This window comes from Pan troglodytes, chromosome 4 (genome assembly GCF_028858775.2).
Source record: "Pan troglodytes isolate AG18354 chromosome 4, NHGRI_mPanTro3-v2.0_pri, whole genome shotgun sequence".
Lineage (NCBI taxonomy): Eukaryota > Metazoa > Chordata > Mammalia > Primates > Hominidae > Pan > Pan troglodytes.
Genome location: NC_072402.2, coordinates 131,900,213 through 131,923,901, shown reverse-complemented (window position 1 = coordinate 131,923,901; position 23,689 = coordinate 131,900,213). Strand labels below are relative to the sequence as shown.

The 23,689-nt window shown below is 41.7% G+C and overlaps 1 protein-coding gene across 1 annotated transcript; it reads left to right on the top strand.

Annotated features, from left to right (window-relative positions):
- The first annotated feature begins 775 nt into the window (after positions 1 to 775).
- SKP1 (S-phase kinase associated protein 1) lies at positions 776 to 20,534 on the top strand. The gene is made up of 6 exons (XM_001166401.8): positions 776 to 1,178; positions 4,010 to 4,106; positions 10,801 to 10,874; positions 16,869 to 17,012; positions 19,412 to 19,552; positions 20,239 to 20,534. Exons 2-6 carry the CDS (start codon positions 4,010 to 4,012, stop codon positions 20,272 to 20,274), a joined length of 492 nt encoding a protein of 163 aa, XP_001166401.1. The 5' UTR covers positions 776 to 1,178; the 3' UTR covers positions 20,275 to 20,534.
- Positions 20,535 to 23,689: the final 3,155 nt, after the last annotated feature.

Below are 23,689 nucleotides of genomic sequence, written 5' to 3'. Positions count from 1 at the left end.
ATCATCACGTGCCTGTTGGCTAGGCGAGCCCGGCGCCCAGTCTCCTAGGATGGGGAGAGTAATGTTCCCGAGCAGAGCAGGGTGGGGCTTTCAGACTACTCCCTTTCCTTTACAGCTGGCTTCATTCCATCGACCTCATCAAAGCCTTCCTGGGAGCACCCTAGAGAAGAGTTACGTCCAGGCCGGGCCCTGGCTGCCTGGTTCACGGCGGAATCCCCAGCACCACGCCTCGCACGTCGGGCTCAAAGCATGTTTAGTGAAGGAGTGGGTACCTACTGCTAGATGGAGCCATCTCTCTAGACTTGGGGTTTCCCTATAACGATGGCTATGTTTGGCATGGAAGCCTCTTTAGAAGTCAATAGTAGGAAATAAGGACTAACAGCACCTAATTGTGGAGTAAGGTTCAAATCCTAGCTCTGCCACTTAACCGTTCCGAACCTGTTCCCTCACTGCAGAGGCGAAAAGGCTAACACTATTTCACCTCGGAGGGTTACCGTGGAGAATGGAAGCTGGACAAGCTGTATCAGTTCAGTAGTAAAACACACACACACAAGCGCCCCCCCCCACCCTCACCCTCACCCCAGGAATGAACACACACACCCGCGCGCGCACATACACCTCACGAATGAACACACGCGCGCACACACACACGCAGCCCCCCCCAGGAGTGAACACACACACACACACGCCCCGTTCTGTTGTTCCCAGGAACACACACAGAGACGCACACACACGCCCGGTTTTGTTTTTTCCAGGCTTTTTAACTGGGGTCTTTCACTCGGCTTAGGGCACCGCTGCCTGAAAGACCTTTCTAGGCCAGTCGGGGTCCGGCACCCAGTTGACGAGTCAGCGCGGCGCTTTCAGAGCTGGGGAGAGGCGAAAGCTCTTCCGGCCCCCCGATCTCCCGGCCAGCTGCCCCCGGCAGCTCCTTGCCGCCTCCCGGCCTGGGCCCGCCCAGCCGTTCTCGGCCTGCCGTCAGGCGATCTCGGCGGCCAGCCCAGCCGCGATGTGACGCCGCGCGCCCCGGGGTCCTCGGCGCCTGCGCCCTCTCCTATAAAGCAGACGCCGCGCCGCGCTGCGACGCTGTAGTGGCTTCGTCTTCTGTTTTTCTCTTCCTTCGCTAACGCCTCCCGGCTCTCGTCAGCCTCCCGCCGGCCGTCTCCTTAACACCGAACACCGTGAGTAGCCGCCCACTGAACTGGAAAGGGTCGTGGCTACCGGATTGCGTGCCGGCTGGCCTCACCGCTGCGGTTTGGGCCTGCCCGCGGCGGGCGGTGACTGGGCCTGGCCTTCTTTCGGGCCCGGTGGATCGCGTTGTCGACCCCGTTCTTCGGGAGACACTACCAGGTTCCGTTCACCCGCCCCGCCCCCGACTCAGCGAGGCCTCCTCTGGCCGGGCGTCCTCACGGCGCTCCATAAGTGAGCCGAACCCCGGGTTGGGCCTTCTCTGCACCGGCCGAGCGTTAGCCGGCGCGGAGCTCGGCTGCAAGGCCCAGGCTGCGGCCGGGGGCCTCTCTTGGTCTTAAGCCTGCTGTCCCGGGGACCAGGGCGGGGGTGGCGGCGGGGTTGTGAATGGGGGTCCCTTGGCTGTCGTGAGCGTGGGCGTGTGTCGGTGTCTGGCTTTCGTTGTGGTCGGGAGGGAGAGCTGCGGTGGTGGTCTGAGGCCGCCCGGTTCTTGGCTCCCATCCTTTCTCCACCGTGTCTGGCGTCACTAGCTACCGGTCGGTCCTGGCTAACCGTGTGCGGGCGCCGGCTTTCTGCACATAGCCGCCTGCTCCATCTGAATATTTCTTAGCGTTGTTTTGCCATGACTTGGAGTCGTTGAGCAGATACCATCGTCAGAGTGGTGTGACTTGTAGGAGCCTTAACTGTGTATAACTTAACTCTAGGTGTCTGGCTTTTAAAGAAATAGGACGTCCACCTGCTTCTATTCACTTTTAATGGAAACTTCACGTTTGGGTTTTAGGGACACGCATTTTTCCTTTAGAGCGTGACAGTAGAATGTATCCGTTTCATAGAACAATACCGTCTCCTCCACTGTGCAGTCTAAAAAGCAGTGTCAGAATTTCGGGTCACTTAAAAGCGCAGGGGTTTTTTTCCTATATGATGTGATAGAACCCGCTTTATGCTGGCCATGGAGAATTATTTACAAGTGCAGGAGCCTTTAGGCCTCTTTCTTTAGAATGGAATTGTTTTGAAAGCATTTCAAATAAATATTTCATCCATTATTACTTAAAAATTTTGCACTTTATTCTACTGTAACACTAAAACTTACCTTTGAGTTTAGTATTACCAAGTGCATCGAATTACAGATTAACCGATTGACCAGCTGCTATTTAGTAAGGTCTCAACCCCCTTAAGAGTAACCCAATCCACGAACCTGACTATGACTAAGCACTTATCTTGAGTTATTTGAAAGAAATATGAAACGGTCGTCTTGCTTTTAGAGTAATTTTAATCAACTGCATTGTTAGATTTGTGATTCTGCACTGTTCATTTCAGTACTATCTAATATAAAAATTACATGTTTAAATGTTTTATAATTAAAAATTGGGCTCACGTTAAAATATTTTCTTTTGGAGATACCTTTTGTTGTGGTCTTGTCACAGGAAGGGTCCTCTACTCTGCATCCTTCTCCATTAAGCAGGGACAACTGCATTATTGGCAAGCGCTAAGCAACATGGAGAAGCAGACATGTTTGTGAATCGCAAAGTGAAATCTGATTCTCTCCAACTATGGATGAGTGAGAGTAGGATGTTTCAGTGGCTGGTTTTAAAACATGCTTTACTTTTTTGCTTCCTTTGCCTAACAACCTGTTTGCTTTGGGGTTGGCGACAATTGTCTCAGAGCAGCTGAATGAATATTTTAACCGATGTAATGGGTCATAAGTCTTTGAACATAAAATGGGTGTGATGCATGTTTTAAATGCCAAATGATACACTTTTGGGAAAATATATGCGATTTGTAGTACAACACACCTAGAAAACTTCAGAGGTGCCGTAAGTTAATAGTGACATCACCGGATTATGAATACTTGAGAAGCATGGGCCTTTTAAAAGTTGTATGTGAGTTTTAAGAGGCCTTGAATTAATCTGTACCAGGTATTGCTATTCTTTTTGTTGTTGTTGTTTTCCTTGTTTGTATGTTTTCTTTTTTAAAAAAAGAATTTGAAGATGGTAAGAAATTGTTGGACTTTTAATTTTAAATGCCTTTTTTTTTTTTTGCCAGAACTCAAGTCCTTTGAAATTAAATGCTAAACTTTTTATGTAAGATTATATCTTTTTCCTAACGACTCATAATTAATCCGAATTAATAAATGCGTTTTCAGAGCAAGTAATAGGTTATTATTATGGAGATCTTGCCAAGAGATCTCAAAGTTGGTCACCTGGACAGTCAGTACTGAAAGATAAAAAGGGCTCTGAAATGAAGCTTTTAACTAGATTTAGAGAATTGTACTCTCATCTGCTTATCTTTAAATCATTTTATTCTCGTGTATATGGTCTTGCATTGCCTCAGACATAAATGAGCATATTCTGATGTACTCTTTGGATCTGAACTCATCTTCACAGGTAGGACTCAGCTGTGGGGAAAATTTCTATCTTATTTGGTAGCGTTGTTTGTTTTGGACTGACCTTCCTCAGGTTTGCATGTAGTTAATTGTGGCAGTTAACTGTTCAGATGGAGTCCAGTATTCAGTGGGAGACGAAAGGCAGGCAGAAAGCAAATACAAATATGTATGTTTTATTAAATTCATACCAATAGTGAGTTCAGTAGGGCAGGCCTTAAAAGCCTCTGTTCCTAGTAGTTATACTTTGAAAAAATTTTAATAGAAATACTCGGAGACTAACTTGTGAATAACTGCTTACAACAGTGCTTTACAGGGTTATGTATTGTAGGTTCTTAGAACTTTGTGGTCAATAAGTTAGAGCCTTCTGATGGACTGTAGTTGATGAAATGTCATGTAGAACTCTCTCTCTTAAATTTTACATTTAATGTCCTTTTTTTTTAGATGCCTTCAATTAAGTTGCAGAGTTCTGATGGAGAGATATTTGAAGTTGATGTGGAAATTGCCAAACAATCTGTGACTATTAAGACCATGTTGGAAGGTAAGTTCATTGGAAAACCTGGGTGGGAGGAAATGTGTAATTTGAGATAGTTTGTGAATATCAAATTTATATGAGCAGCAGCCTGTCATAAGGTGCTTGAGAGTATGAAGAGGTAAAGTTTACATTTTTTTCTTTATAACTTACATTTTTCTGATACAGGTCATCCTTTCTGCATTGTCTGAATTAGTGAGGGTCGTTCTCTCATTAAATGGATAAAATCATAAGGTAAAATAAACATTGAAGTGATTGCCAAGCCTTAGGCAATGGTTAATTTCTGTTCAAGTAAATTTGGATTCATAAGTTCCAGTGATAGAAATTAAGGTCTTTGGAAAAGAGATACCGTCCTATAATGGTGGCTGAATAGAACACCTTATTTCAGTGGAGGGAGTGAGCTCTGTGGATTGCTGTGTAGATTTTATTTATTGATTGATTTATTTGAGACAGAGTCTCACTCTTGCCCACGCTGGAGTGCAGTGATGCAGTCATGGCTCACTGCAGCCTCAACCTTCTGGGCTCAATCAGTCCTCCCACCTCAGCCTTCCGAATAACTGGGACTACAGGCACGTGCCACCACATCCAGCTGATTTTTTTTGAGACGGATTTTTTTGCTCTTGTTGCCCAACCTGAAGTGCGATGGTGCAGTCTTGGCTCACTGTAACCTCCGTCTCCCTGGTTCAAGCGATTCTCCTGCCTCAGCCTCCCGAGTAGCTGGAATTAGAGGCATGTGCCACCAAGCCCGGCTAATTTTGTATTTTTGTTAGAGACGGGGTTTCTCCATGTTGGTCAGGCTGGTCTCGGACTCCCGACCTCAGGTGATCCGCCCACCTCAACCTCCCAAAGTGCTGGGATCACAGGCGTGAGCCACCGCGCCCTGCCCCAGCTGATTTTTTAATTTTTTTTTTTTTTTTTTGAGACGGAGTCTTGCTCTGTTGCCCAGGCTGGTGTGCAAGTGGCATGATCTCAGCTCACTGCAACCTCTGCCCCCCGGGTTCAAGTGATTCTCCTGCCTTAGCCTCCCGAGTAGCTGGGATTACAGGTGCATGCCACCATGCCTGGCTAATTTTTGTATTTTTTAGTAGAGATGGTTTTACCATGTTTGTTAGGCTGGTCTCGATCTTCTGACCTTGCGATCCACCCGCCTGAGGCTCCCAAAGTGCTGGGATTACAGGCGTGAGGCACCACGCCCAGCCTAAATGTTTTTATAGAGACAGGATCTCCCTATGTTACCCTGGTTGTTCTCGTACTCTTGGACTTGAGCCATCCTCCCACCTCGGCACCCCAAAGTACTGGGAAGAGCCACATTACAGGCATGAGCCACTGTGCCAGGCAGAATTTTTTTTTTTTTTTTAAAACAAGCTTTCTCTTTTGTCTGTCTTGTCTTTCCTCTGAAACTACTACAAAGTATATATGCAGCATAAGGAAGTGAGTTAGAAAACAGGTCTTGAAACTTTCACTAGTTAATGTGGATCTCTTTTTAGTATTACCAGTGGGGTGATACAAATCAGTGTCTGGAATTGATGAAAAAAACTTAGTAGTATTGAGTGTTCTTTAGTACTTAAATGTCAGAGGTTTTTTATGTAGGGAAAGATCAGTAGATTATAAATACTTGAACGAAGAGAAGGGTTATGTGCCAAGCTTTGGTGCTGGTGAAAAGAAGGTAAGTGAGACATGGCCTTTGCCCTTGAAGAATTTATAAACTAGGAGGGAAGTCAGACACAAACAAGGCAAACTTGTCACATGGTGTAATTAGTGCATTAATAAAGTTGCGCGCCAAGTGGCGCTGTGGGAACATCTTGGCTAGTGTTATTCTTGAGTCTTGAAGAGATTGCAGTATGTAATACTGGTGAGGATATTTCTTTTATTTATTTATTTTTTTGAGACTGAGTTTTGCTCTTGTTGCCCAGCCTGGTGTGCAGTGGTACGATCTCAGCTCACTGCCACCTCTGCCTCCCGGGTTCAAGCACTTCTCCTGCCTCCGCCTCCCAAGTAGCTGGGATTACAGGCATGTGCCACCATGCCAGGCAAATTTTGTATTTTTAGTAGAGACGAGGTTTCTCCATGTTGGTCAGGCTGGTCTCAAACTCCTGACCTCAGGCGATCCGCCCACCTCAGCCTCCCAAAGTGCTGGAATTACAGGCGTGAGCCACTAAGCCCAGCTGAGGTGATATTTCAAATCTAGTAAAATTAGAATGTTTTGGGAGATCATTCTGAAGTAAAGTAGACAGGGTGTGCTAGGGAAAGTGAAAATACGGTTTTTAGTTGGGGTAGGATGGAATTGTGATACTGTAGTTGGTAGAGCTGAAAATGGGTTTGAGAGGAATGGAGAAGAAAATGACTTTGAGTTTAAACCATGTTTGAGATTCCTTCAGAAGATCTACTAGTAGCAGTCTACTAGGTGATTGAGTTTGTGGATATTGGCCCCAGAGTTAGACTGCTAGAGATAAGTAGACTTGTTTTATATATTGGGTTATGGGAGTTTAACTCTGGAAGATGATGATGTTGGGGCTGGGGTGCTAAGAGTATAGAAATCAGTAGTAGAGAATTAGTAGAGTAGGATTTGTGGAAGCCAAGGGAAAAGGGGACATTTCTAGGTGACTAGAGTGATTGCCAGATTTATATACTGTAGACTGGTCCTTAGGATTTCATAGTTAATAAGTTAGAGGACTTCTAGCAGCAGATACTTAGGTGTGGTAGAGGCAGAAGCTGAATTGCAGAGGATGTGTCTTCTGTTTTGTTTTCTAAGTGAGTGACTTCTGTTTTCTGATAAAAGCTTAGAATTCTCTTTAGTAATTGGTACCAATCATGGTGGCCCTTAAAGTCCTGTATTCTGGTAACTTAAGATAACTTCTATTAAGTTGTAAACTCCTTGGTACATCCCACAGTCACTGTTCATCAAGTACCTATTGAATGAAGAAGTATGTTGTGCTCACTAAAAAAAACTGAAAGCAATCCAAGTGTCCCTAAAAGGCAGGTGAGTAAGGTTTTATCCAGAAGATGTAGAAACTGATACCCGAATTGCTGCCTAAATACTTGCTTTGGCATTGAAAGTGTTCTTTATTTTATCTTGGTGCCTGACACACTAATCTGTCCTGTGCTGCTTCAAGGAAGCATTTGCCAATTTTAAGAACGTAGGGCATCTTGAAGACTTACCATGCCAGCTTTGATCACTGAAGTAAGTGGATGGATAGGCAGTTAGCAACAATTAAGTTATTCTTTTACTCCGTTGCCTTTGGGAATCAGAAGTGAATGGTTTTATCTTAAGTACCAATGGCTTACATAAGATTCTAGCCTCTTGAGGGCTGGAGTCTTTTGAATTTGGCAACTTTCTGCTTTTTTTGTTTTCCACCTGCAGTATCTCTGGTTATGGGTTTTATGTGACTTAGAAAACAAGAATAAAACCTTTTAATCCACAGGACAATCAGAAGTGAGACTCTTGGCACATTTACATGTGGATTGAATGATTAGTTCAGGTCCAGGGTACAGTATCAGGATACAAGTGTCTTTCAGAAGTCCCTGAAACTAAATAGCTTAAAGGAATGACTGTTGCTACTTGTGCATTTAGTCTGAAAGCAAAAAATATTGTACATCCTTACTTTAAATGCTAGAGGATTTAAAGAGGATTACTTGAGCCCAGGAGTTCAAAACCAGCCTGGACAACATAGCAGGACCCTGTCTTTACAAAAAATAAAAAATTAGCTTTACGATCCTTTACAGTCATAAAAGCCTTTATTTTATTTTATTTTATTTTATTTTTTTGAGATGGAGTTTCACTCTTGTTGCCCAGGCTGGAGTGCAATGGCGCAATCTCGGGCTCACTGCAATCTGTGCCTCCTGGGTTCAAGCAATTCCCCTGCCTCAGCCTCCCAAGTAGCTGGGATTACAGGCATGCGCCACCACACCCAGCTAATTTTTTTTTTTTTTTTTTTTTTTTTTTTTGAGATGGAGTCTCACTCTGTCACCCAGGCTGGAGTGCAATGGCACAATCTCGGCTCACTGCAGCCTCCACCTCCTGGGTTCAAGCGATTCTTCTGCCTCAGCCTCCTGAGTAGCTGGGACTACAGGCATGCGCCACCACACCCGGCTAGTTTTTTGTATTTTTATTAGAGATGGGTTTTCACCATGTTGGTCAGGCTGGTCTCGAGCCCCTGACCTTGTGATACGTCTGCCTCTGCCTCCCAAAGTGCTGGGATTACAGGCGTGAGCCGCCATGCCTGGCCAATCTTTTTGTATTTTTAGTAGAAACGGGGTTTCACCATGTTAGCTAGGCTGGTTTCGAACTCCTGACCTCAGGTGATCTGCCTGCCTCGGCCTCCCAAAGTGCTAGGATTACATGCGTGAGCCACTGCACCCGGCCAAAAGCCTAATTTTTAATGTGAGTTAAGCCTCGCTCCAAATTACATTTGGATCTAAACAAGCTGGTCTTCTGTATGTTTCCTCTAATATCTTAGTTCTCAAGATAAAAGTATTTTACATTTTATAACTTCTTTCTCTCACCTGATTAAAAAGATTTCATACTTGTTCAGGAAAGACATAAGTGACTTGTTCCACATAGAGCTTTACATGAGACATTGTCATTTTACAGTTTCACTCTAAGCTGAGATAGGATCAGGGATAGGCATTGGTGGGAGGGAGAAGAGAGGGGAGATGAGTGAATCCATCCATGCAAGATAACATGAATTATTTTTGAATCTACTTTCATCTTTACCACTCCACTGGAACTGCTTATAAAGCTCAGTGAACCCCATGTCATCAAGTGCATTGTCTGTTTTCAGTTCTTATCTAGACCTGTTGACATCATTTGATGCTTGATTATTCCCCTCTTGACTTGGTTCCCAAAATTCCACTTACTGCTTACCTCACACCCTTCTGTCTTCCAGTCTTTAAAGCCTGCAGTTCCCCAGGGCTTCATCCTTGGACCTCTTCGCTATATCTATACACAGCCATTTGCTTGATGATAGTCTCATAGCATGATAAACCATCTATACACCAGTTCCCAAACTTACCTGCAGTTGTGATTTCTTCTCTTGATTTCTGGACTTGAACATACAACTGCCCTTGGATATCTAGTATTTTACATTTATGAAACTAGAGATCTTGATCCTCTCTTCCTAAAAATAGTTCTTCTGACAGCCTTCCCCTTACCAATTGGTGGCAACTTCATCCTTTTCATGCCATAAACCTTAGTGTACCCTGACTCTCTTCACATTCTACTTGCCATCTGTTGGCAAATTCTGCTGTCTGTACCTTCAAAATGCAGACAGAATTAGGTCATTTCTTACCACCTCCTTAGCTACAAACCTTGTCCAGGCTATCATCTTGTGCCTGGATTATTGATAGCCCCATAATTGTGTCCCTTAACCCATGTTCTTTAACTTCCTTACCCATAATATTGTTAACTGTTCCTCATATATCCTGTTGGAAAAAAGTGTATTTCTGTTTTTATTCGGATAATTTTCTTTTTTAACCTACTTTAAAAACTTTAATCTTAGGATCATACCATTATGTTTGGAGCTCCCTGCCTTGTTTTTGTCAGTGGCTGCATGATCTGTTTTGTGTGTGTGTGTGTGCGCATTTTTAGTATTTTTAGTGTGTATATGTATACACATCTCTAGGTTTCAGATTTGAATAGGTTGAGATTTTATTACCTGTAATAGTTTTCATTATTTTACTTTTTAAAATACAGTTCATCTGGAGAATTTGATATAAAGGGTAAGGAAAGGGTCCATCTTTAATTTTTTCAGATGGCTACCCAGTCATTCAAGCCCAACTTACTAAATCACTTTTCCTGCCAATTAAGAACTTATTTTATGTAATATTCCTTTATTTGTGTACTCACACAAGTTTATATAGTTTTGGGTGGTCATGGACTCCATCGTTAGGAGCCACCAATTTTTAAATGCTCCTAAGAGAGCTGTTCTAAGTAAAGTCCTTTTTATATTCTTTCAGACATGTCTTATAAGTTACAGTCGTCCCTTGGTATCCATGGGGGATTGGTTTCAGGACACCCCTGTGGATACCAAAATCCACCAATACTCAAGTCCCTTATAATAAAACAGTGTAGTATTGGCATATAACATATGCACATCACTGTGTATACTTAAAATCCTCTCTAGATGGCTGGACGCGGTGGCTCACGCCTGTAATCCCAGCACTTTGGGAGGCTGAAGCGGGCAGATCACGAGGTCAGGAGATCGAGACCATCCTGGCTAACACGGTGAAACCCCGTCTCTCCTAAAAAATACAAAAAATTAGCCGGGCGTGGTGGCGGGTGCCTGTAGTCCCAGCTACTCGGGGAGGCTGAGGCAGGAGAATGGTGTGAACCCGGGAGGCGGAGCTTGCAGTGAGCCGAGATGGCGCCCCTACACTCTAGCCTGGGCGACAGAGCAAGAATCTGTCTCAAAAAAAAAAAACGCTCTCTAGATTACTTACAATGCCGGATACAATGTAAATGCTATGCAAATAGTTTTTATACTGTATTGTTTAGGGAGTAATGACAAGGAAACAAGTCTACATGTTTAGTGCAAGACACAGCCATCCATTTTTTTTCCCAATATGTTTGATCTGTGGTTGGTTGAATCCACAGATGTAGAACTCATGGATATGGGGGCTGACTCTTACGTTTTGAGACATAGCCTGGTTGGTATAAGTATTATAATGGAATTAGGAAATAGAAACTTTCTTCTGGTTTTCTTAGATTTGGGAATGGATGATGAAGGAGATGATGACCCAGTTCCTCTACCAAATGTGAATGCAGCAATATTAAAAAAGGTAAGGTCTTTAAAGAGTTTAAGTTTATTCTGCTTAATATATAACACCAATTGATTAATACAAGTAATTCAACAATCTATGTTAGAATTTTATAATTTACTGCTTAAAATTACATTTACATTTGAATGTTCTTAAACACTTACTTGAGTGATGTTTGTATGTTCTTAAAATATACAGAAAAAAGTTCTGTCTGCTTTCTTGCCACAGTTGACTATTGTCATTTATGGGGCATCTGTACTGTGTCTACCTATGCAAACACTTCCCTAGGAAGGATGATCTACATGTAGAATATCTGGATCGCAGGTTGGCTTATATACCTAAATTTTGATAGATACTGTTAAATAGTCTTCTGTAAAGATACCACTTCTAGAGCATGGTGGAATTGAATCGTGACTGTCTTTCTTAGATTTATAATTTTGAAACGGCTAAAGTCAAAGGAATATGTAACACTTTGTTCCCATTTCTGTCCTTATCTATTCCAGTCCCCTTTCAGGTAGCAATTTATCCTTTCAGTATTTTGTAATACAGGTATTAACAAGTAAGTATATTTTTTTCCCACATTCTTTTTTTTTTTTTTTGAGACCAGAGTCTTGCTCTGTCGCCAGGTTGGAGGGTAGTGGTATGATCTCGGCTCACTGCAACCTCTGCCTCCTGGGTTCAAGTGATTCTCCTGCCTCAGCCTCCTGAGTAGCTGGGACTACAGGCACATGCCACCATGCCCAGCTAATTTTTGTATTTTTAGTAGAGACAGGGTTTCACCATGTTGGCCAGGATGGTTTTGATCTCTTGACCTCATGATCTGCCCACCTCAGCCTCCCAAAGTGCTGGGATTACAGGCGTGAGCCACCGCGCCCGGCATTTTCCCCCATTCTTAAGGTAGCAAACTATACATTTCTATGTTTTTTTTTTCCATATAACAAAATGAAAGGTGATATGTCTATGTTAGTTAATAATAGCATCTTTTTTTTTTTGAGATGGAGTCTCGCCCTGTCGCCCAGGCTGGAGTGCAGTGGTGTGATCTCAGCTCACTGCAGCCTCTGCCTTCCGGGTTCAAGTAATTTTCCCTGCCTCAGCCTCCCGAATAGCTAGGATTACAGACGCCCGCCACCACACTGGCTAATTTTTATATTAGACAGGTTTTCACCATGTTGGCCAGGCTGGTCTCCAACTCCTGACCTCAGACGATCTCCCTGCCTTGGCCTCCCAAAGTGCTGGGATTACAGGTGGAGCCACCATGCCTGGCTAACCTGAATTTTTTTGTGTTTGTTTGTTTTTTTGATCTCACTCTGTTGCCCAGGCTGGAGAGCAGTGGCACAGTCGCGGCTCACTGCAGCCTCCACTTTCCAGGTTCAAGCAATTCTCCTGCCTCAGCCTCCCAAGTAGCTGGGATTACAGGCACTCGCCACCACGCCTGGCTAATTTTTGTATTTTTTAGTAGAGATGGGGTTTCACCATGTTGGTCAGGCTGGTCTTGAATTCCTGACCTTGTGATCTGCCCACCTTGGCCTCCCAAAGTGCTGGGATTACAGGCATGAGCCACCGAGCCTGGCTTTTTTTTTTTTTTTTTTTTTTTGAGACAGACACTCTGTCGCCTAGGCTGGAGTGCAGTGGCACGATCTCAGCTCACTGCAACCTCTGCCTCTTGGGTTCAAGTGATTCTCCCGCCTCATCCTCTCGAGTAGCTGGGATTACAGACACCCGCTACCATGCCCAGCTAATTTTTTTATTTTTGTAGAGATGAGGGTTTCACCATGTTGGCCAGGCTGGTCTTGAACTCCTCACCTCAGGCGATCTGCCTGCTTTGGCCTCCCAAAGTGTGAATGTTTTTACATGTGTTACTGGCCATTTACATTTTCTGCATTGTCTGTTTTCATTTCTCTGTTTTCCTAATGGTCTTAGAAAAATAGTGATAAAATATACATAACATTGATCATTTTCACTTTTTGAAAGTGCACCATTCAGTGACATTAATTACATTCACAGTGTTGTGCAGCTATCACCACTAAGCATTTTCAGAACTTTATCATCCCACACTGAAACTCTGTACCCATTAAACTGTAACTTCCAATTTCGGTACACCCTCCCCCCTCAAAAAAAAAATTACGCTAGGTAAACACTATTCTACTTTCTGTATCTGAATTTAGCTATCCTGGATACATAATATATGGAATCATACAATGTTAGTCCTTTTGTATCTGGCTTATTTCACTTAGCATAATGTTTTCAAGGTTCATCCATGTTGTTGTCTAATGAGCTTAAAAAATTGTGGTAAAATACACATAACAAAATTTACCACCTTAACCATTTTTAAGTGACAATTCAGTGGTATTATCTAATAGGCTTTTTATAAGAAGTCTTTAAAAGTTTCTACCAGTTTGCTTGTCTTACGTTAATTCATGTTACGATTTAGAGGCTTTATTTTATCTAGTTAGATCTCATTCTTTATGACTTCTGAATATGTCTTGCAATTAACATATTCTATTTTATACTAATGAAAAATGTTTCTAAAAGGATCTTTGCTTGTAGTCGAATGCCCGGTACATTCAAATGCCATCCAAAAGCTGGGGGTATAGCAGTGAACCAAAGAGACAAAATCTCTGCCCTTATGGAGTTTATGATCTGAAGGGGTGGGGAATATGCAACATAAGAAATACATCAAATGGAAAAACTATGGAGAATAAAGAAGGGAATGGGGAATTTAAAGGGGTGAGTAGGTGAACAGTTAGCTGTTTTTAAAATAAAGATGGTCAGGAGATGTCTTACTGAGAAGATAATCTTTTTTTTTTTTTTTTTTTTTTCCTTGAGATGGAGTTTTGCTCTTGTTACCCAGGCTGGAGTACAGTGGCACAACTTTGGCTCACCGCAGCCTCTGCCTCCGGGCTTTAAGCAGTTCTCCTGCTTCAGCCTCAGTAGCTGGGATTACAGGCGTGCGCCACCACGCCCGGCTAATTTTTTGTATTTTGAGTAGAGATGGGGTTTCACCATGTTGGCCAGGCTGGTCTCGAACTCTGGACCTCAGGTGATCCGCCTGCCTCAGTCTCTCAAAGTGCTGGGATTACAGGCTTGAGTCACCGTCCCTGGCCGAAGATAATCTTTTAAACAAAGACGTGAATATTTGGGGGAAAAGAATTCTGGGATTTGGGAGCAAGTACAGTGACCTTAAGACAAGAGCATGCCCTGCCTTTTTAGGAAAGGCAAGGAGTTTAGTGGAAGCTAGAGCAAGAAGGGAGTAGATAAGGTCAGAGTTAAAGGGTTGGGTGATGTAGGGCCACTTCTGAGAATGAGAAGTGCTTGGTTTTTGGGGTTTTTTTGTTTGTTTGGTTTGTTTGTTTGAGATAGGGCCTCACTGTGTTGCCTGGGCTGGAGTGCAGTGGTGCAGTCATGGGTCACTCACCTTCTACCTCCCGGCTTCAGGTGATCTTCTCACCTCAGCCTCCCGAGTAGCTGGGAGTACAAGCACATGCCACCACACTTGGCAAATTTTTGTATTTTTTGTAGAGATGGAGTTTCACCATGTTGCCGAGGCTAGTCCGGAACTCCTGGGCTCAAGCGATCTGTCTCCTTTGGCCTCCCAGGGTGCTGGGATTATAGGTCTGAGCCACCACACCCAGCCGAGAAGTTTTTTTTTTTTTTTTAAGCCTGTTTGTATTGAATATATATCATATTTTGAAGAATAATTACATGATGCCAAAACTATGGAAGTACAATAAAATCTCCTTTCCCTGTCTCTTATCTGATTGGAAACTGCTCCCCCCACAAAGTAATGTGGCATTTTTTTGTTTTTCTTTTTTACTGGCACCACCCGTTGTGAACCTAGGCATTAGTTTCTTTATATATCCTTTTAAGAGTTTTTTATTTTTAAATTTTTATTTTTTGTTAGTAGTGGTAGTGATTTTTTTTTTTTTTTTTTTTTTGACAGAATCGCACTCTCTTGCTCAGGCTGGAGTGCAGTGGCACGATCATGGCTCACTACAGCCTCAGCCTCCTGGGCTCAAGTGATTCTCTTGCCTCAACCTTCTGAGTAGCTGGGACCATAGGTGTGCACCACCAGTCCCATCTCATTTTTGTATTTTTCATAGAGACAGGGTTTCACCATGTTACCCAGGCTGGTCTCAAACTTCTGGGCTCAAGTAAGTCACCCACCTTGGCCTCCCAAAGTGCTAGGATTACAGGTGTGAGCCACAGTGCCCAGCCTATTATTATTATCATCATTTTTTGTAGAGACGGGGTGTCTCTATATTGCCCAGGCTATTCTTGAACTTCCGGCCTTAAGCAGTCCTGCCTCAGCCTCCCAAAGTGCTGAGATTACAAGTATGAACCACTGTGCCCAGGTTTAGAGTTTTAAAAATGCCTGGATAAGCAAATATTGGCGTTTTTAAATTTTCTTATATAGTTGGAATACTTCTTAAAAAGCTATTATTTATTTCATTAAAAACCCTTAGCTGGGTGCAGTGGCTCACGCCTGTAATCCCAGCACTTTGGGAAGCCAAGGGGGGGTGTGGATCATCTGAGGTCAGGAGTTCGAGACCAGCCTGGCCAACTAAAAATAAAAAAAAATTAGCTGGGTGTTGTGGCAGGCACCTATAATCCCAGCTACTCAGGAGGCTGAGGCAGGAGAATCGCTTGAACCCAGGAGGTGGAGGTTGCAGTGAGCTGAGATAGCGCCATTGCACTCCAGCCTGGGCAACAAGAGTGAAACTCAGTCTCAAAATTAAAACGAAAACAAAAACCTTTCGCTGGCCAGGCACGGTGGCTCATAGCTGTAATCCCAACACTTTGGGAGGGCAAGGTGGGTGAATTGCTTGAGTTCAGGAGTTTGCAACATGATGAAACCTTATCTCTACAAAAACAAAATACAAAAATGAGCCAGGTGTGGTGGCATGCACCTGTAGTTGCAGCTACTTGGGAGGCTGAGGTGGGAGGATCGCTTAAGCACAGGAGGTCGAGTGAGCCATGATCGCGGCACTGCATTCCAGCCTGGGTGACACAGTGAGATCTTGTCTCAAAAACAAACAACCCTTTGCTTGGCTTTTCCTTATTGAAATTGTTCTTTCTTTTTTTTTTTTTTTTGTATCCTGGCAATGTTTCTTGGCTCTGCCATTTTCTCTCAGCATTGTTTACTCCTCCAACATTTTGCTATGAAAAAGTTTTAGCCATACAGAAAAATGGAAAGAATTACACAGTAGAGTAGCCACTGCCTAGATTCTACAACTGAAAACACTTTCAGTATTGATTTTGGTCTTTATGCTGGTATGTATAGTCTAAGTAATCAGCTTCCTGAAACTTTATGGAGTAATTATTCTCCTATTAAGGGAATTTTGGGGCTTTTCCTGCTTTGTTCCTACACCAAATAGTCTCACACATGTGTCTGGGGTATTTGGAATTTGCTGGTTACAATATATGTACATATTCAGCTTTTCTGAGGAGTGCTGGATTAGCTTTCAAAGGGGTTATACCAATTTATACTCTCTAGAAGAGTTTGTGTTTCCTTTCTACTATTGCCCAACAATTAGTATCAGTTTCTTGATTTTTTTTCAATCTAGAGAAGTATCTGTAGTGTTAGTTTTGCTTCTAGTAAAGTTGAGCGTTCCTTATGTTTGGCTATTCAGATTTCATTTATTGGCTGTACATATCATTAACCCATTTCTCTTTAATGATTTTTGAAAGATTTTATATTCTCTCAGCTAATCATTGTTGTACATATTGCGGGTATCTTCCAGTCATTGTCCTAACTTTTCTTTTTGCATAGAAGCTTTTTAATGTAGTCAAGTACAGTACTCTGTCTGCATGGCTTGCTTTTATCTAATAAGATCTTCTCCCTTCTAGGGTTATAATGATTCTTCAAGCTTCATTTTTGTTTTTCAAGCTTGGCTGTTAATGGCTCAAGTCAACCTCTAGCTAGTTATTATTCCAATATAGGGATAAGTTTTCCCAGCAGTGGAGTGAGTACCTTGTGACAAAGTGCCACAGAGGAATGAACTTTTGTTGTTGTAGGTCATTCAGTGGTGCACCCACCACAAGGATGACCCTCCTCCTCCTGAAGATGATGAGAACAAAGAAAAGCGAACAGATGATATCCCTGTTTGGGACCAAGAATTCCTGAAAGTTGACCAAGGAACACTTTTTGAACTCATTCTGGTAAGTTTTTAATGTGTAAGATAGCTCTATTCTAGAGCCTTTAAACACTTCTTATAGATTTAAAATTTGCTAACTTCATTGACACTGAATTTTAATACTCTCTAAATTCAAATGTAACACCATATTTAAATCCACATATCAGTAACACACTAAATGTAAATGGTCTAAACACAGTTAAAAGGCAGAAATTACCAGATCAGAAAAGCAAGCTTAGCTGTGCTGTCTGTAAGAAACCCGCTTTAAATATATAGACAGAACTAGGTTTAAAGAATGGAAGAAGATACAGTACACTAACACGAATCAAAAGAAAGCTGGAGTTGACTATATTAAAATAGGTTTGGAGGCAAAGAATATTACCAGGGTTAAAGAGGATTATTTCATACTGATAAGGGGATCAGTTTTTTTAAAAGACATAACAATTATAAATTTTTATCTGGCTAGAAGCAGAACTTCCAAGAAGTGAAACAAAACCCAATAGAACTCAAAGAAGTCCACAAAGTGACAATCATAGAGATTTCAGCACCTCTCTCAATTAATATAACTAGACAGAAATCAGGATAACTTGATATAACACTATTGACCAAATTGTCTTAATGGACATTTATAAAATATTAAATATATATATATATTTTTGAGACAGAGTTTCACTCTTGTCACACAGGCTGTGGTGCAGTGGCATGATTTTGGCTCACTGCAACCTCCACCTCCTAGGTTCAAGCAATTCTCCTGCCTCAGCCTCCTGAGTAGCTGAGATTACAGGCATGAGCCACCATGCTCAGCTAAGTTTTTGTATTTTTAGTAGAGATGGGGTTTCACCATGTTGGCCAGGACGGTCTTGAACTCCTGACCTCAGGTGATCCACCTGCCTAGGCCTCCCAAAGTGTTGGGATTACAGGTGTGAGCCACCGCGCCTGGCCTAAAACATTATATGTAATGATAGCAGAATACATATTCTTTTCAAGTGTATATTACCAAGATAGACCATGTTCTGGGCCATAAAACAAGTCTCAGCTGGGTGCGGTGGCTCACGCCTGTGATCCCAACACTTTGGGAGGGCGAGGCGGGTGGATCACTTGAGGCTAGGAGTTCAAGACCAGCCTGGCCAGCATGATGAAACCCCATCTCTACTAAAAATACGAAAATTAGGCCGGGCGCGGTGGCTCACGCCTATAATCCCAGCACTTTGGGAGGCCAAGGTGGGTGGATCACAAGGTCAGGAAATCGAGACCATCCTGGCTAACATGGTGAAACCCCGTCTCTACTAAAAATACAGAAAATTAGCCGGGTGGGGTGGCAGGAACCTGTAGTCTCAGCTACTCGGGAGGCCGAGGCAGGAGAATGGCATGAACCCGGGAGGTGGAGCTTGCAGTGAGCCGATATCGCACCACTGCCCTCCAGCCTGGGCGACAGAGCGAGACTTCGTCTCAAAAAAAAAAAAAAAAATTAGCTGGGTGAGATGGCACCCACCTGTAATCCCAGCTACTTGGGAGACTGAAGCAAGAGAATTGGCTGAACCTGGGAGGTAGAGATTGCAGTGAGCCGAGATCACGCCACTGAATTCCAGCCTGGGTGACAGAGTGAGACGGTGTCTTAAAAAAAAAGTCTCCATTATAAAAGGATTCAGGTCATACAAAGTATGTCTTCTGACTGCAATGGAATTAGAAATCACAAACAGAAAGGTATCTGGAAAAATCTGCAACTACTTTTAAACTAACACATTTGCAAGTAACCTATAGGTCAGAGAAGAAATAAAAAGAAAGTATTTTGAGCTGAGTGGAAGTAAAACACATGAAAAATCGGTGAGATGCAGCTAAAGAAGTACTTAGAGGGAAATTGATGGAATGAAATACGTATATTATTAGAAAAGAAGAAAAGTTTCAAATCGGTGATCTAAGCTTCCACCTTAAACTAGTAAAAGATGAAATTAACTACAAAGTAAACAGAAGAATGAGAATATTAAAGGGCAGAAATCAATGAAATAGAAAACAGGTAAACAATAAAGTCAATGAAACCAAAACCTGTTTTTTAAAATGAGATCAATATAGTGCTATAACTGCTTACGTTTGAACTCTTTAAGTGTGGACAAATATTTTTGCCAAGACCTGATGTGGTATTTGTGTGCATGTGTACACACATACACAACAGTAGTGGCCGTTATTTCACATTTGAGCTAGTATAGTTTGGTTAAGGAAGCAGAAGGATTCAACATTATAGAGGTATAACAAAGAAGATCACATAAAAGTCTTTCACAGAAGAACTTAGGAGTGATTTATTCTTCTCCCTTTAATTTCTTAAAATTAGCATTTTAAGCTTTATTAGATACGGAGTGTCAATCATTAACTTTGGATTTAGTTTAAAACATCAAGTATACTTTAAGGAAAACAACTGTCTCTTTACAGGCTGCAAACTACTTAGACATCAAAGGTTTGCTTGATGTTACATGCAAGACTGTTGCCAATATGATCAAGGGGAAAACTCCTGAGGAGATTCGCAAGACCTTCAATATCAAAAATGACTTTACTGAAGAGGAGGAAGCCCAGGTAGGTAGCACACAGTTTTGTCTTTGATCACATGCTCTTAAAAAGGGACTAACACCTATAACATGCCAGGAAAAGAGGTGACTGTATCAAGTAGTCTTGATACTTTAGGGATAATATGTACTTTATGTGTCTTAAACATACTCTTACTGTTCTGTCTTTATGAATCTGAACACTTAGATGATACTGCATTTTAAGCATAAGAACAATTAGTTTTCAATGAGAAGAGCTCTTGTTAATGTATTAACAGTTACTAGTTTTGGCACCTGCAACTTTCTGTATAGACCATACATATCTGACATCAGAAAAGCAGGCCCTAGAGAGAAGTATATACTAGGGTACTTTAGAGCAACTTAATGAGGGGAGGAAATGAAAGAATAGATCAGAATGATTTTGTTGACATGACTACAGACTGAAATAATGTGAATGAATTAACTGAATTTGCTCTGTCAACTTTAGTAAATTGCCCATTGCCTTTGCTTTGTTCATAATTTCAGCAGGGCAGAATAAAAACCATGGGAGGCAAAGAAAGGAAATCCGGAAATATAGTCTTAACCTGGTGTTGTTCTAATTTTCCATCTGTTCTTCTGACTCAACTCACTGGCTATCGATGAATCAGTAGGTAGTATTTATAAGTCTTAGGAAAGACTACTCAAGTTAAGGTACTTCCCTATATCCATCTCTTTTAGGTACGCAAAGAGAACCAGTGGTGTGAAGAGAAGTGAAATGTTGTGCCTGACACTGTAACACTGTAAGGATTGTTCCAAATACTAGTTGCACTGCTCTGTTTATAATTGTTAATATTAGACAAACAGTAGACAAATGCAGCAGCAAGTCAATTGTATTAGCAGAATATTGTCCTCATTGCATGTGTAGTTTGAGCACAGATCCCAAACCTTATGGCCAAGTTTCTTCTAGTATGATGGAAAGTTTCTTTTTTCTTTGCTCTGAATAAAACTGAACTGTGGGTTCTCTATAAGTGGCATTTTGGGCTTTCCCTCTTTTTTGTAAACCAATGTCTGCCTAGTTTATTGTCCAGTTAACTTTAGTGACCTTTTAAAAGTTGGCATTGTAAATAAAACAACTTGCAAAAAAGTTTTCTGGAATAGAATTAACAAAATATTATCTTTATTCATGAGTTGGAAACTGGTAAAAGGCTTCTTGAAGTAAATGTTCTGAGTGGAGCTACTAGGATGTCTTCCAGCCTCCTGCAGTCAAGGAGTACCACTGTATTGATTAGCCTGTATGTAGCAGGGCTCCCTTCATTGCATCTGAGGACTTGTTTTCTTTTTCTTTATTTTTAATCCTCTTAGTTTTAAATATATTGCCTAGAGACTCAGTTACTACCCAGTTTGTGGTTTTTTGGGAGAAATGTAACTGGACAGTTAGCTTTTCAATTAAAAAGACACTTAACCCATGTGGGATGTCATCTTTTTATAATTAGTGTTCCCATGTGGAGAAAATTATTCACACTACTTGCATGTAAAGAATAATTTAACTTTTAAAATATGTGGTAAAACCCAGAAAGCATCCATCATGAATGCAAGATACTTTCAATAAAAAGTAAGTTATATAGTAGGTAGTTAAGTTTGCTTTTGTGGACTTAAATGTGTCTCTTCACTTAAATGGGTTGAATGTGTATATATTTGTTCAGCTTGAAAAGACTTAGTTTATATCCTAGCTCACTGGAGGCTGCTGACATAACCATAACTTCTGTCCCTTCTAATTGTCATTTATATGCCTAACTGGAGCTAGTACTTTAATTCTTAACACAAAATTACTCTGCCATTGTTTCCAGCTTCCCTCCTACAATAGAATGAAGTTTTTTTGATGGCTTGAGATGGCTCACAAATTTTGATTTTTTTTTCTTCCTTGTGCTCCCTTTTTTTCTCCTTCCTTTTCCAGTTAACATCTATATTCACATGTAATCTTGTTTTCTCTTCACATTCACTGAGTTGTTCAGGCTCAGATCATCCCTTGACAGTAGTTTGCCTTCATCTCACCTTTCATTTGTCCCAAATTCACCTTATTTAATAAAGTCCCATATGTTGTCTCACTTAATTCCAATTTGTTGTCTGTACCAGAGATAGGAAACTATAACGTGTGGGTCAAATCAGGCCCATAGCCTGTTTTTGTAGTCTTTGAGCTAAAAATGGTTTTTACGTTGTAAAGAGTTATTTAAAATTCTCTCTCTCTCTCTCAGGAGATAAGCTTGTTTTCTGTTTGTCCTGGTTTTAGTGGGGAAGGTAGCGGTGTATAGTCCTGGCTGAATTGTCTCATCTACCAATTCCTGCTATTATAAGATCAACTTCTGCAAAAACCTTATCCACCTCAAGTATCCTTAGCAGCTGGGCATGGTGGCTTATGCCTGTAATCTCAACATTTTGGGAGGACAAGACAGGAGGATCGTTTGAGCCCAGGAGTTCAAGACCAGCCTGGGCAACACAGAAAGTCCCTGTCTCTCCAAAAAAAAAAAAAAATTAGCAGTCATATGGTGCATGCCTATAATCCCAACTACTTGAGAGGCTGAGGTGGGAAGATTGCTTGAGCCTGAGAGGTCGAGGCTGCAGTGAGCTGGCATTGCACCACTGCACTCCAGTCTAGGCAATAGAGCGAGACCTTGTCTCAAAAACAAACCAGAAGTATCCTTAGCAGTATTATGACAAACAAATCTTCACTGAAGGTCCAGGATTACTGCCATATGCCATGTTTAACTTGTAAAGGAAGTATCACCTTCTAAGAAACTGGAGCTTGTTATTACCACTTGATCTGTATAATACTCAGCAGTAGTTAGAATTATATGAGTAAATAACGTCACTATCCGTATTTGAAGGATAATGGGATCTTTCAGAAAGATTGGATGGACAGACAATATAGTAGCAATTTAAATTTTTGTTTCCTGACTTTCTGTAGTCCCTAAACAAACAACAAAAAATCCTAGTAATCGTAAACTTTTACATTAATAGAGATCCAAGAGAAAATAAGCCATTTTTCACCATTGTGGACCCAAATAAATCATAGACATGGTATTAAGAAGCCCTTTTCAGTCTGGTTGCAGTATTCTTTTCCTACCTTTCTTTTTCCTGTTCCCTGCTGTATGCCCACTATTCCTTTAATATATCTACTAGAACTTTTCTAGGCTTTCACCTGGAGTGAGTGGTCCTTTCTCATTATCACAGTAGCCAAACCTCAGTCTTCAAAACTCCACTCATTTCTGGCTACTCTCTTACTTCCCAACTATTCTTCTAAACTAATATTGTGGCATTAAGTCATACCTTGAGGCTGGAGTTTTAGTGTCTTCATGGCCTTGGGCAAGTTGGAAATAGGTACTACGGTTTTATAGATCTAGTGCAGTCTGCTTTATATTAGTTCCAGAACTTCATTGGAAGTCACTTGACAGCAGGATTTAACTTGTATTTAGCAGCACTACTCCATGAATTTCAGTATAAGTAACAGAAGTGAAAAGTCCTTGTGAAATGCAGGTACAGGGCATAATGAAAACAAGAAGAGTAGTTTTAATGCATGAGAGGGGAGAGCTTGATAATAGCTGATAATAGCCTTGGTTTGGAGAGTGGTTACTGATGAATTATGAAGACTTTCTCTAATTACTGTTATAGTAGTAAAGGAAAGAAAACCCTTGTTGATAAAGTAAACTTAGGGATTAATTAGGAAATGCCTTTTATTTCACCAGGAAAGAGAATGAGAGGAAGAAGGTATTTGGCAGATTTGGGTGATTGAAGGATGTTTGTCGGTTTCCTCTGTAAACAACATGCTGCTTTCTGCAGTGTGCTGCTTTTAATGATGAAGTCCTTTCAAGGACTCCATGGCAGTCCTTTGGCTTCTCACCTTTTCATTGATTATGTCACTTGTGATCTAAAAGTAAACCAAAACCTTCCTGAATATTAGCTTATTATTTTCTCCTTAACATTGTCATAGGCTAAAGATGTGCCCCCTCAAATTCTAATAATTTTTTTTTTTTTGAGACAGAGTCTCACTCTGTCGCCCAGGCTGGAATGCAGTGGTGCGATCTCAGCTCACTGCAACCTCCGCCTCCTGGGTTCAAGTGATTCTCCTGCCTCAGCCTCCCGAGTAGCTGGGATTACAGGCACATGCCACCATGCCTGGCTAATTTTTTTGTGT